This window comes from Alligator sinensis, unplaced genomic scaffold (assembly GCF_000455745.1).
Source record: "Alligator sinensis unplaced genomic scaffold, ASM45574v1 scaffold412_1, whole genome shotgun sequence".
Lineage (NCBI taxonomy): Eukaryota > Metazoa > Chordata > Crocodylia > Alligatoridae > Alligator > Alligator sinensis.
In genome coordinates, this window is record NW_005842474.1 from 518,121 (window position 1) to 532,949 (window position 14,829).

The following is a 14,829-nucleotide window of genomic DNA, read 5'->3' on the forward strand; positions in this document are numbered from 1 at the left end:
TAGAGAATGAGTTATTAATTTTTCCTGAAAAAGAAAATCTTGCATCACCTGAGTAGCTGGAGAACTACAAAAAATTAGACAAGATGAGGGCAGTAAACTTTCTTTCAAGAATGAGGGAATTGTATAAAAAAAAAAGTAAGACAAATCTTTCTAGAAGAGAGCCATTAAATTAGAGAGAGAATCACAGACTAGACTAAAGATAACAGCTTTCTCAAAACAAACAAGTACACAGATATCCACTAAAGAGCTAGAGTTTCCCCACCACGATGAATACTTTCATGTAAAGTTCATTTAGATTTCAAGTTTATTTAAAAACCATGTCTCAGTAATTCAAAGTCTGTTTACTGATATGCATTTCTAAAATACTGCCTACATAAACATTACTTCCATGAGAACTTAAACTAATAGAAAGATTTACACGGTCTCTTGCCACTTGTTACTCTACTGTTTCTCAATAATGTCAGACTCTTTACCAACAAAACTAAACACAAATAAATAAAAAATAATAGTATAGGGTGAAGTCCTAGACTTACTAAAGTCTGTGGGAAAACTCCCACTGACTTCAGTAGGTCAGGATTTTCAGAGTCCAAAACAAATATCAAATATCTGCAAATACAAAAAGTACTATATGGAGAATACAAAAAAGTACTTTTTTGCAGCTCTTTTGTTCCCAATTATGTTCCTAACTATTTAGGAGTTATCTGTTTACTTGCTTATTTTGGGGACAATGTTTTCAAACTTTTCCATATCTCCCAATTCTGTTTTTATTGTGAAGGACAAGTGCCCAAAATATATTGTCCAAAAAAGTTATATACAGCATCATCTCCCTGTAATGTAATGCAACCCCCTCTCCCCCGTTTCACTAGAAAAACCTGAAGTATCACAGTTTGAGAGCTGACATTTTAAAAATCTTTATCTTACTGCATCAAATGTATGCACCTGGGTATTTAAATTAGTTCTCATCCCCCCCTCTCTCATCCCCCCCATCCATTCATTGGGTGACTATGTAGGCAACTATGTTCAACATTTCCTGCTACTGAGAGTTCTTGAGACAGTGAAGCAGCATGTGGTTGTAAAATGGTAATCTGGATAATTGTTGCTGTAAGCCATAGTTACATTTTTAATGTTATCACCAAGCTGAAAATGGCATGTGAAGTTTCATCCAGCAGGGGCAAAAATGTACAAAAATAAAAGTGACACACAAAAGGAAGTTAAGGACACCCCAATCCAAATCTGTGCACCTTATGAATTAATCTGAGACTCACAAGCCAAAATTGATAGAAAGTTACCTTTAAAATATACTGACATCATGCAGGATTGGAATGCTTTTAGGAAAATGTATCATGCTGTCTATCAGAGACTGTGGACTAGATAACAGTGTAGTGTAGCTGCTTTATACCACACTCTCACTGGGAGATTCTGGCCATAAAGGTGATATGTCCTGCTATACTAGTAGTAAACTAGTTGCATAGAACTAGTTATATAATTAATTAGGCTTGTTGCTGCTTTGAACACCTACCATACTGAAAGATCACTCAGGTTAACAAACAGCAATGCCCATAAGCATGCGGTAGAACCTACATGGCACTTCCTTCCTACCTACTTGACAGAGAAGAAGCTCCTTTTGCGCACAGGATTTCACGCTGATTTATCATCTGAACCATCAGACCATATACATATATAATCATTGAACTAATAACCTGTATTTTGAGCTTTTATTTTAATAATTTCAGTGTACTTGAACTTTTATACTTCTGTTAATTTTAATATTAAAAAGATAATAAACATGCAATTTTATCAAAGTCCTTTGAATCAAATGTCATTCAGTATAACTTTCCCAATAATAGCTATATTTACTTTCTAGTAACTTCAAAGTGATTAAACTGTTTACTGTGCCATAATAATTCTTATGAAGACAAGCAGTTATGCCATAGAGTTTTATCATCACTAGAAAGGAAACTAAACCCATCTTTTCCTACAAATACACAGGGCCTATTGGGAGAAAAATATGGAAGCATCCGAATACCTGGAGAAGTTGAATCATCAGAATTTGAAATGATTATAGATGCTGCTGTGGAGGCAAAACTGGAGACCAGGCTTCTGGAAGAGTGGTACTGCAGAGATGAGAATGCAGTACCACCGGCATATTACCTCAGACCAAAATCTGAAATGCTAAAGAACTACCATAACACTGTAAGTTATTTCTATGTCCTTTAAAAAAATCCCTTCTACACAGCAGTCATAGTGAGTTAAATCCACTAGCACCATTCACTATGCATATATGGGTCCCAGTGAAACAAACCTCCGTATCTGCTTCCACATATCAATTTGGTCCTCTGATGGTCTTCTCTACCATTATTTTGAAGGAGTCAGAGGGCCCAAGAGTAATGATATGCAATGGCTGTTAGAGATAAGAATTGTCCATAGGCTACAAACTTGACACAAATATGGTAGTTGTATTGGGCTTTGATCACTGTTAGAGCTCATGAATATGTGTGGTATAGCAGGATCAATGCCTCTGTGCTTCCTCCTTGTTGGAATAGGAAAGTCTTAGTTTCTCCCAGGATTTGTACTAGTTTGCATTAACACCCCATTAAAGGGATTTTTACTGGAAAACTGTGAATTTTTCCCTATGGCCTCAAATTAGACAATACTTAAACATATTTAAAGTTAGTCAGATGTTTATAGCCAAGTATACACGTATATGGTATCCTGAATCAGTGCTCATATTGCATTAAAAAGTCTTTTGGTAAAATATTTTTGAACAGTTTCATTTGTTGTCACCATCCATCTGTACACATAGCTTACTTTGACCATAATAAAAACTGCTCTTAAACAATAAGGATGATGCTCTTAAACAGTAAGCATCCAAGGGCAGAATTTGGCCTACAGAAAAAATATATTAAGATAGATATATCCCAAATAATATCAAAATGTCACTTCATTTCCATGTGTACTGTATGTATAAGAGAAAAGGGAACTAAATCATCACATGCACTTACCATGTTACCAAATGCAATTTCTGTTACATGAAAAAAAATGTTTCAGCAGGGACTTAAAAAGCTAAAGTAAGTTTATTGTAGCAGATTTTTAAATACTTATTTAGGGGGGAAAAAACAACAAACCACACAACTTTAGTTTTGCTGAAGCCCAAAGTATTGTTAAATAAATCTAGAGATTTTTTGTATTTTTGTTTCTTAAGATTGTATATATTTTGCCAAGCTACTGACCCAAAAGAGGAAGCAGAAAGGTTCGTAAGTCAACAGTAGTATAGTCTGCCATGTAGATGTAACGCACAGAATGTTAAAAAGTTGTGCAATTTTGAAGCTTCTGGAGGAAAGGAATTGAGGCATTGTGACCCTCTGAGCTTGCCCTTTCTCCTGTGCTGTTACCATTACAATGCAGGCAGCAAGCAAAGACAAATAGAAAGTTGTTTACACCTCCTTTCCTGCTTTAAACTTGTAGCAGCTGTTACCATCTGGCAGGGGGGGGGACCTGAATTCTGGCATCTAAAATGCACCTTACAAACATTAGTGGAGTTAGCCTTACACCCTTCTGAGGTAAATAAAACTACCATCACTGTTCTGAAAAGGAGGACCTGAAGCACAGCGAGACAAATCCCAACATTTTGAAACACGGCAGCTTCTTTTGCCATTTAATTTGAGACACTTTGAACCCGTTTCTCAGTTCTTAGGTCCCATGACAAATATTAATGTAAATTATCATTCCCAAATGATACTCCAAACCCAGTTCTTAAATCCCACTTTCTAACCTGAGCCATTCTTACAATAAAAGCTTAACCTTGAATAGTGCTAATTATATTTAATATCACCCACTACGCCAGTTCATGGAAACTTACATTCTGTAGTCAGAATAAAGCCTATTTTAACATTACAACCCCTGAAAGAAAATTAAAGATGGGATGGGAATGCACCATGCTTTGCCCCAGCTGGGAGCCTCAATCAACTGAAGGGCCTCCCAGACTCTGGAGCACACAGAAGTCTTCTAAGGCTCCCATGTGCTCCAGAGGCTGGGCTCTCATTACACATTCAATTGAAGTCATGGCAAGAATCAGTCACAAAGTTTTTGTGCGTACTTTGTGTAATAACTTTGTAGCTTACTCCTTGTCTTATCACACCATTAATTGATTCAGCATGTGGCCAGGTCACTACTTAAGGCCAGTTAATCACATCTTTTAGTGTAACGTCTGCCAGGGGCCTACAATTATGTGCAACATAAGGGTGAGCAAATACATATTTATTATTTTTAAAAAGTGTTTGTTGTTTTATTTAAATTATTCTCCCTTCTTGCATTATTATTTTAAATAATAGTCTAATTCTTTGTGCAATGGAGAAACTGGTATTTCAGATACTCTTTAACTATGATTGTTTTTAAAAGATGGAATCTTCTGCAAATTCCATGAATGAGAGCAAATGGCAAGACATAGCAGAAGAGATTAAGAGGATTTTTAAGACTGCCGTGAAGTTGCTGTATGAGAAAGGAAAAATGAAACACAGCCAAGCAAAGAGATACCTTTCCTCTGGTAAATTTTATAATATGTACACAAACTATTTATATATATGTGTGTGTGTGTGTGTGTGTGTGTGTGTGTGTGTGTGTGTGTATACATTCATAATTTGAATAAACTTGCATAAGTATCAAATCATATTTTTGCTTTACATTTCTCAGGCATAATTTAAAAGAAAAGGCAAATTTTGACATGACCTTGACCTAGTACTAAATTGAATAGTACAGATAAATTTTATGTATTTTTCCACCTTCAGGAGCAGGGCTGTACAACTTCTGAAGTGGCCAGGGGCTGAGGGCTCCCAACTAAAAACCATGTATGCCTCACCACCCCCCTGTCCCAGGCTGCATGCTGTGCAGGACATATTCCATGCATTTTCTTCCCCCACGCCACCCTGCACTGCAGACACACGTACCTCCTGCTCTACTATCCCAGATTCTTGATGAAATCTGAATGATGCAGGAGGTTGCCTGTAAATCCTTTTTGTGGGAGATGTGAATCTGGTGCCACTGAACTCTAGTACACTTCTAAGGTCAGCCCCTCTCCTCTCTGGCTAGCTCAGTCAAAGGCTCCATACTTCAGTGGCCTGTATAACAGCCTGTAGGCCTTAATCCTGGCCTCCAACCTCTCCCATAGTCACTCAGTCACAATTTCATTTACCTCCCAGCCCAGCCCATAAATTCAGCCCCTCAGGCCTTAATCCCTTGTTCAGGCAACAGCCTTCCCAATTTCAGCCCTTTTTCTCTAGCTAAGGACCTCAACTCTGGTCCACCATCTCAGACCTTAGCTTCAAGGTGTCAGCATGTCACGTCCCTACCCAATGCAGGTTTCAAAACAAGCTTTCTAGGCACTCTGCTGCATGATCTTCAGACCACTCCTGTAGACACAACCTAGTCCTTTGGTTATACTTAAACCCAAACACCAGCAACTGCTGTCAAATAAAAAGGTTCAAACCCCCAGTCTGGGTCCTTAGGTTGCTAAAAGGTTTTGTCCCAATCCACTTGCTCCCTCCCAGCCTTTAAGGTACCTTTTTTTTTCTGCAGCTGCTGCTTCCCCGCATGGCCTGCTGGCAGGAGCTCTTTTCTTCCTCAAGGCCTACACCCTTCTGCCTTTTATGGCCTGGGTGCCAGGGGTCATATCAGTAGACTGCACCCCCTCCCCGCAGATGTCTCCCTGATCAGCCACAGGTGTACCTCCTTACTTCCCAGAGCAGCCTGCTTTTTTTGCCACTGCATGCCTAGCTGGGCTGTCCTATCTTCCCTGCTACTTGCCCACGGCTCTGTCCTCTTGCTGTGCAGCTAGCATTCTGGTATTGCCTAGCAGCCCAGTATTGCTTCTGCTCAGCTCCCCCCTTGCTGCTTATTCTCCAGGAGATCATTCGTGCTCTGCTGCCTGTATCTGGTAGCAGGCCATGCCCTGTTGCGCCTTTGCCTTAAAGTAACAGGAGCCTTTGCCCCATGTTACTGGGACACACATTAACCCCAATTGGATAGCTCTATTCTGGAGGAAACAGACATGTTTTTTCTTCTATGATCATTTTGAAAAAAACATTAACAGATTGACTATATTCTTTTTCCCCCCCCAGCCATTGAAGATGAATTTGACTTTGCCTTGGGAAAACAGACACCAGCTTTCCTAAAGAAGTGTGTTTGTTACATTCGGAAAATTGCCAACATTGAACGTTTTGTTAAAATTCCAGAGATGGAAAAATATATGGACGTAACTTACACAGCTGGAAAATTTATGCGGGATCCAGAAGCCCTTGAGAAACTGATCAAACTCAGGGATGAATTTATTCCAACCATTGTTGCATCATCTAATCTGAGAGTCTATACTTCCATTACTCATTGCGACATGAAACTTGGTTATTCACAAGATGTGGAGAATCATTACATTGAAGGACTTGGTAAACAGTTTTATGAAGATATGATTGATATAATTCAGGCAACAGTACAACAGAATTTTGACACTGAGACAGACTTGCTTTATGATGAAGTCCTTCAGCATTCTTCATTATGTAAAACATACTCCTCTTTCTATGAGTATAGGTGCGAGGCTCTAAACATAGTTCATAAATACATTTTGCCTAGCAAAGTTGGACACATTAACCCTCTTATCATATATGGAGGACCTTGCACTGGAAAAACCCTTTTGTTAGGCGAAGTAGCAAAGAAGGTAAACAAAAAAACAACATATTTTATATTATGCAAATCTTAGTAGCAGAATTGTATGTAGTGCTAGGTAATTCCCATTTTCCCTTATTGTTGCATAGATCTAATAGATCTAATATTAACCCCTGGTATGGGAAAAGTCTAGTCTTCTGCACATTGCTGACATTTTATTTGGAAAATAGGCAATGTTGCCCCCAACTCCGTATCATATTTCTTTAAAAAAGTAGTTGCACTAGAGCTTTTTAAAGTAACTGCAAATACTTTATCCTGTTCCTAGACCACTGATAAGAATGAATTTATGAAATATATAATTTTATAAAATACACTGTGGCATCATCTCTCTCCCTTTTCACTTCCTGAGGCCCTTACAGCATGGCACTATTTAATCATTATCTGGTATTGCATCCTCTTTGCAAATAAAACACATTTTTGAAGTTATGCTAGTTTGTTTCACATCTTTTGAAGAATTTCTCCAGAAATTGTGCTTATTTCAAAACTGCAAGGATCATTAGTTCACAGAACACATTTGCAATAATTAACCAGGTCATCATATGAAAGTAAAAGAAGCACTATTCATAATCCTGTGAATTCATCTCTTCATTTGAAATCATAGTTTTATTATGTAAACCTGGCCCATATCCACAAATAGACTTTGTGTTCAGTACAGAACACATGTCATGGCCACTTTCATTCACATAGACAGCCAAAGGAGTGGGGAGGGTAAGTACATACCTTTTAGATAATGGCTTTGAAGTTGGAGTGTAAAACACAGCAGCCACAGCTGCTTTCATTAAAAATATGAGGGTGGCACCCACATTTTATGTAATAAGGAAGTTCAATATCCTCCTCAGCCTGAGGGGATACAAACTGACATCATCTACCATGCAGGAGAGTGCCCTAACCACTTAGGCTGTGGACAGTGCTGGGGTGAGGCATGATTTCTACCTTCCTGTTGAAGCTTTGCCAATGTACAATGGGAAGTTCAAGAATCACGGGACTAGAGAAAGAGCACACACAAGAGGGACTCTGACTCCATAGCTCAGTGCCTGATTATGATTTAATAAAGCCTACCAGATCAGGCCTCTAAGGTAACTTTAGGTGCAGATTGCCTAATATTTGGATACCAAAGGGGCTTAAATAGGAGACTCAGCTGTACAGATTATTATCTGCCAATGTGGGGCAGTTATCTGAAAATGAAGTGGCAGAACCCTAGCCTTCTCTGGAACTTTAATGGTGAAAACTTTGCTGACATCAAACTTTCAGGTGCCTACATTTGTAGGCTTAGGTGCTTAATTCTTTGTGCATCCCATTATAGGAGCCTACGTCCTTTTGCAGAACTTGACTTCAGTGCTTTGGTAGTGTGCCTTGGGTTAAAGATGACATATAATCTAGTATTTCATTTGGTCCATACAAATATTAACCTCTCTTAGAACCCCACTATTAAGAACATTTCCACTCAGAACAGAAAATTGAAAAAACGAATTTATGTTTTTGAAAAAAGTACTCCTATTTCTTAAATTGTAATCAAAATACTATGTTCTGCTGTTGTCCTTCATTTGGCTATGTTACTTTAGACATTAATTAAAACTGTGCTTCTACGTTATAGGCTTATATGTGGCTGCAGGAAGAGATGGGACCAGAATCTGACCCTGTGGTAATTACAAGATTTTTGGGATCCACAGAAATGAGTACAGATCTTAAGAATCTGCTTCAAAGTATCTGTGAACAGTTAGCAATTAACTATCGTTGCTTAGTACAAAGTTACCCCAAAAAGATACATGATCTTCGAGATTTGTTTATAAATCTCTTGAATGAATCTTCATTTCACAGACCACTGGTTATAATATTTGATGCCCTAGAACAGCTTTCAGATAGCGATGATGCTAGGAAGCTGTGGTGGCTCCCCATTCACCTTCCCCGTTCAGTACGGATAATCTTATCAACACTGCCGAACAAACACGGGATACTGCAAAAACTGAGGTGCCTTATTCATGAAGAAGACAACTATATTGAGTTGACTGCAAGAGATAGAAAGATGTGTAGCCAAGTGCTGAAACATCAGCTGTTACGAATTAAAAGAAAAGTAACATCAGGGCAACAAATTTATGTCAATGAAGCATTTTCAAAGTGTACACTGCCTATGTTTGTGAACTTAACCTTCAGAGAGGTCAGAAACTGGAGATCTCACAAAGATGTTGATGAGTCCTCCCTTCGTGTTACTGTTCATGAAAGCATAGAGCAGTTATTCTGCTCATTGGAAAGCAAGTGTGGACCAAAACTGTTGTCAAGAGCACTTGGCTACATCACAATGTCCAAATCTGGCCTAAGCGAAATGGAACTGGAAGATATTTTAGCTCTTGACAATAGCGTTATGGATGAACTAAATGAGATTGTCAGGCAAAGTAACCCACTGAGGGTACCATACATATACATTGCAAGACTTAAGGAAGGCTTGCATGGATACTTGATAGAAAGGCAAGTAAAAAGTGTAACACTGCTAGTGTGGTCAAATAGGCACCTCCATCTTATTGCCCAAAAACTGTATCTCCACAATGAGGAAGATTTACATGAAATGCATACCAACTTGGCAGAGTATTTCCTTGGAGTTTGGTCTGGTGGCCGAAGAAAATCCTTTTACAACAACGATCAATATTTAAATGGTTGCCTTAACAATGATAGAAACATGAATGATGAGGACAAGCACTGTATAGATCAGACTGCTTTTGACAGGCAGTCACCAGAACAGCCATGGGTTTTCCAGTGTAATACACTGGAGCCTGACATCTTTTTTGTCAATCACAGAAAAATGACAGAACTCATACATCACTTGACAAGATGCGGAAGAACAGATGATCTACTATATGGTGTCATAATGAACTTCAGCTGGCTGTACACAATGATTAAAATAGGGCAGTTTGATAAAGCACTTTCTGATGTAGAATTGGCTTATAACTACTCACAAGAAAAGGAGCTGAAATTTCTAGCAAGCACTTTGCGCAGTATAAAGTTTAAAGTGATAAAATATCCAGGTTCACTCTCTGCTGAATTGCAACAGAGGCTTCTTCCAGTTGTAAGCTCATTGCCTAAACTGAGACACCTCCTTTTAGAATGTGACAAAGATGGACCTAAATACTGCTCTATTGTTCCTCTACATTCTTCTATGGATGTGACTTACAGCCCTGAACGATTGCCCTTGTCATCCAGTTGCATGCATGTCACTGAGATCTTGCCAACCTTTAATCCAAGTACGGTTATTGCTGCACTAGAAAATGGCTCCATCAGCACATGGGATGTAGAGACTCGCCAACTATTAAGGCAAATTACAACTGCTCCATCTGTAATTTTAGGAATGAAACTTACTAGCGATGAAAAGTACCTTGTAGTGGCTACAACAAAGAACACACTTTTGATTTATGATAATCTAAATTCCTGTCTTTTGTCTGAAGTAGAAATTAAGGGATCAAAACATTGTGGAGTGGGAGGTGGTTCAAATTTTATAAATGGATTTACATTGTCCATTAATCATGCACTTGCTTGGCTGGAGGCCAGCAAAGATGTTACTGTAATAGACCTACTTTATGGATGGCCTCTTTATCACTTCCACTGCTGGTATGAAGTCACTTGTGTGCAGTGTTCTCCAGATGGAGTCTATGCTTTCTGTGGGCAATATCTGAATACCACAACAATATTTCATTTAGGCAGTGGAGAGAAGCTGTCTACAGTAACCTCTGAATTTTCTGGTGGATTTGTGAAATTTCTTCTTGTTCTGGACACAGCTCAAGAAATGGTGATGGTAGACAATGAGGGTGGCCTTTCAGTTTGGAATACTGAGGAAATCACAAATCCCCAGCTGACAGATGATTTTGATTGTAGAAGAGAAGACAGTGAAGTTGTCAGCATTGAACTTTCTGAGGACCAAAGTGCAATTTTAGTATGTAAAGCACTCAGTATTGAACTTCTCGACACTAGTGTTTGGAAGGTGGCTGAAAAGTTCAGAGCAAAACACAACGAGCGCTTTATCTCTGCAGTGTTATCCAAAAATGGCAATTGTATAATTGCTTCCATGGAAAATACCTCAGCCATTTTTGTTTGGAGGAGAGACACAGGACAGTGCATGGCAAGCTTACAGGAAATCTCAGGAACCATAGTCAGACTAATTAAATCAAATCACCATAATATGCTGCTATCCTTATCCACCAGTGGTGTTCTTTCCATATGGGATATAGATATCATAACTGCTATGTCCAACATTGACAAATCTGGCAAACCCATTCAGAGACTAATATTGCCTGCCAGAGGTGAGGTAATTTATACACTGGATGGATCAGAAGCTGTTCATAAGTGGAACTTTAGCACTGGATTTATTGAAGCTGTGTTCAAGCATGAAGGTATTGTTGAAAACTGTGTGCTGACCTCTTCTGGAGAAATAATGGTTACATCAGATGACAAATGTAGCCAGTATGTATGGCACGCTGTTAGTGGTGACAATATCTTCCGCATTAATGGGCAGAGGATATCCCAGTTGATGATTACTCACAATGATCAGTTTGTTGTCTCACTATGTGAACAAAATGCATCCAGAGTTTGGAGGCTGGCTACAGGACACAGAGTTTGTAATATTCTAGTTGCCTTACAGAATGCATTTATAACTAGTGCAAATACATTTGTAGTTGGAATGACAAAGAATAAAGTGTTGGCAGTAAGTCTCTGGACAGGAAGCATAACCAAGAAGTTTTGTTGTGATGATGGAACAACCATTGTTAATATTAAACTGATTCCAGACTGTCCAGATGTTGTTGTATTTATAACATCTACTGAAACTGTGAATATCTGGAGTCTGACAGAGGAAGTAATCTGCAGACGTGTACAACTGCCTAACAATTTCTTAAAAAATTTAGAAGACTTTGAAATATCCCCCAATGGGAAAGTAGGAATTATATCCCGTGGTGATGAGAATATCAACGTGCTCGATTTACAAAGTGGCAAACTTCGTGTAGTGCATGCCCCTGGCATTATCTGGCGGCAAAGGCTGTCTCGTGATGGCCGTTACCTTGTGTACATCTGTTTTCGTAGTGAAGATGATGACGATAATGGTGCAGTCTCTAGCTTAACTGTAATGAGACTGGCAGATGGTAAAAATATCGGTGCCTGTTCCCTTTACAAAAATCCAACTTTTCTTGCACTCTCTCAGAGGCATTTGAATATTATTATAGGCTTTGATGATGGAAGCATAGGTACTTACACTGTAGTGGATCGAGTAGATGCCACACTGAAAATTAAAATTGCTACTTCAAATAGCCGTCAAATTTTCAACAACGGAACACAAGTGATTAGGCCTAAATGTCACAATTATAGCTTCAAAGCAACTGCAGACTGTATTTGGAGAGAGTCCACTGAGGTCTTTACTAGAGATAGCCCTATCACGGTGACAGACCCCGAAGCAAGTGAAGCAACACCAACCAAAAAACACAATTATTGCTATGACAGAGTATGCTCAGCCATAGATTGCAGAACACACAATTTTGCTGCTGACAATTGATCATATGCTTGAGCTAGTTTATCTTAATATATAATATATGTGTATAGACTTGTCTTCTGTTTCAGAAATAAACAACAGTGCATTTCTTGAAAAACTAAAACAGCAGAGGGCCATTTTTAGCAACAGTTGTTCTAACGTTTGTGTAAACAATAAGTGCAAAGCAAATGTTTAATGAATGGGCTGCAGGGTTTTTAAAATTTTGGAATGTAAGAGTTAGTCCAAGATTTCATCCAGGGCCTTGACTAAAAATTTCTAGCAATACTATTATAAAATTGTTAAACTGCTACAGGTGTTAGAATATCTTATTTTGGAGTTGACAGTACTTTAACTAGAGATAAGACTCCCCTTAATGGGGAGAGGAGGCAAAACTTTTTTATAATCCAGGTAACCTGGGTGTGGACAAAGCTAAATCTACTACTGACCTTGGTTTATAAACCTACTTGCAAAAATGTTTTTCTGCTTGATGGTGCAATGACAAAATGTCATCTGCCAACCTGGAACACTTGATACATTCCATCATCATTTAAAAATAAATAGCTACTAATTTTTTTAATTGGGATTAACCTTTGGTTTGAAAGGGGTGGGAGCTAATGAGCAAACAAGTCAGCATGTGATATTTAACAGATAAATCAGTCTTTATCTAAATGAACAAAAAATAACATGCAGGGATTTCTGGTTTCTGAATTCTGATAAGAAATATAAAAACTCCTTACAGTATTACCTAAGTCATAATAGAAGTTGAACACTAAAACTAACTGTTGTTTTTATGTCTCTTTCACTATGCTTATTAGTACTGGATAAAAAGAATATATTTTCAAAGAGAAAGGGCATTATAGATAAACAGTCAGATACCTGTTCACTTCTCTTTATGTTAAAAGGTTACTATTCCGTCAGTTATGTGAAATTTTGAAATATCTCATAAATCCCTGCGGTAATCTTAAAAGAATGCATTCAGACATGCCGTACATTAATCTTGATAACATTTGCCTTACTATCATTCTTATTTTTTCCTGTGTTAAAACACAGTTCAGATGACCAAATACTCTGGGACTAACAGAATATGCCTGCATACATGCTGAAATATTCCATTATAACCTAAAGGTTTTCCAAAGGTTCTTTACTGTTCCAATTTGTAATGGATTTCTTACTTCTACATACCCTTAATATGCTTCTTTATGTTTCACTCCCCACTTTACGCCTATTCTGAGCCTTTTGTACAGTTTTATCAATTTCATGGCAGAAATTGTTAAATATTGTCAACTATTTTTAAGAGAAACACTCTCACCTCAGTAAAATAAATGGCTGTTAACATCTAAATGGTGTGAAGTCTTTCTCCCCTATACTTATCTTAAACATGGCATGTCCTTGGAAAACTTTTCAGAGGATTTCAGTAAAACAACATTTTATTTTGTGGAAGTTAGAACTCCATGCCGCAAAATTTCCAAGAAATGAATGCTAACCTAGAGGTTTAATGTAGTGTGTGAATGTGCTATGTAAAAGCCAATATAGTATACTAAGTGACTTGAATGACTTTTCCTAACTTGTTTGCAACTAATAGATCATATTGAATGTTTTTATGTAAACTTTGTATTGTTGGGAAAATTACCCAATCAGAGAGTTATATTTTCATAAATGTTGAATTTAGTTAAAATTTTGTTACAGAGTTGTTAAATTAGAAATCTATTGCAGTCTTCAAACAATATACAGTCTTGTGTATGCATTGTTTGTATGAATAAACTAAGTAAACACACTAGTATGTGTTTTATCTTTAAAGCAAGTTCAAAATGGGGATTGAATTTTACATCAGTTGATGTAAATCAACAAAGCTCCAATAAGGGCATTACATGAAATATCAGCTATGAATTGGCTATCTGAATAACAGTAAATTTCACTCCTGACAAATGCTAAGCTACTGAGCAGTTATAGGTTCTATGGGGCCATATTCAAAATAAATAAGGGTAGATACATGAGGGAGCTTAGGCACCTAATTCTCACTTTAGATGCCTAAGTCTAAAGCTCAGGCACTCTTGGGGCCCCGGCATTCACAAAGTCCTATTCAGATGCTGTCAGTCCATTAGAACAGTGGACATCCTCAACCTTTTTGGACTCAAGGCACCCTCGAAAAATGCCAGCTCTTAGGGCTCCTATACACATGCGCGGAGCCTGGAAATCCAGCATGTCAGAGCAGTCTGCATGAAGTGTAAAAATTAGTGCACTACAGCAGCCCTCCATGTCATGTGCATCAGCATCACCATGCGTCTTTGTGCTAAAAAAAAATAGCAGCAGCGTGCTTTGAAATAAAATGTGTTCAATGAGCTTAAGTTCAAAATGCCCTACTGCCATTTTTTCAGTGCAGGGATGATACATGTGATTAAAAGCACTCAGCACCACGTCCCACAGCACATGTAAAAATGCCCTTAGGCAGAGGTGACGCGTAGGGAGTGCACGGGGGTGCATGTGCACCCCCTCAGAGGGCCGGTGCACCCCCTGTCAGGCCGTGCTCCCTGTTTAGCGGGCAGGCAGGGGGGCAGGCGGGAGAACCAGTGCCTCCCTGCGAGTGCCGGCAGCAAGCAGGGCTGCCAGCAAAAGTG

General features: G+C 38.4%; 1 protein-coding gene across 1 annotated transcript in view; it reads left to right on the forward strand.

Annotated features, from left to right (window-relative positions):
* The window catches only part of NWD2 (NACHT and WD repeat domain containing 2), a 93,803-nt gene extending 79,821 nt beyond the window's left edge, over positions 1 to 13,982 (forward strand). The window contains exons 5-8 of the mRNA XM_025212594.1: positions 1,990 to 2,193; positions 4,399 to 4,543; positions 6,114 to 6,703; positions 8,306 to 13,982. Coding sequence (XP_025068379.1) covers positions 1,990 to 2,193; positions 4,399 to 4,543; positions 6,114 to 6,703; positions 8,306 to 12,238 — 4,872 coding nt within the window. The 3' untranslated portion in view covers positions 12,239 to 13,982. The remainder of the gene's footprint in view (positions 1 to 1,989; positions 2,194 to 4,398; positions 4,544 to 6,113; positions 6,704 to 8,305) is intronic.
* The last annotated feature ends 847 nt before the right edge of the window (positions 13,983 to 14,829 follow it).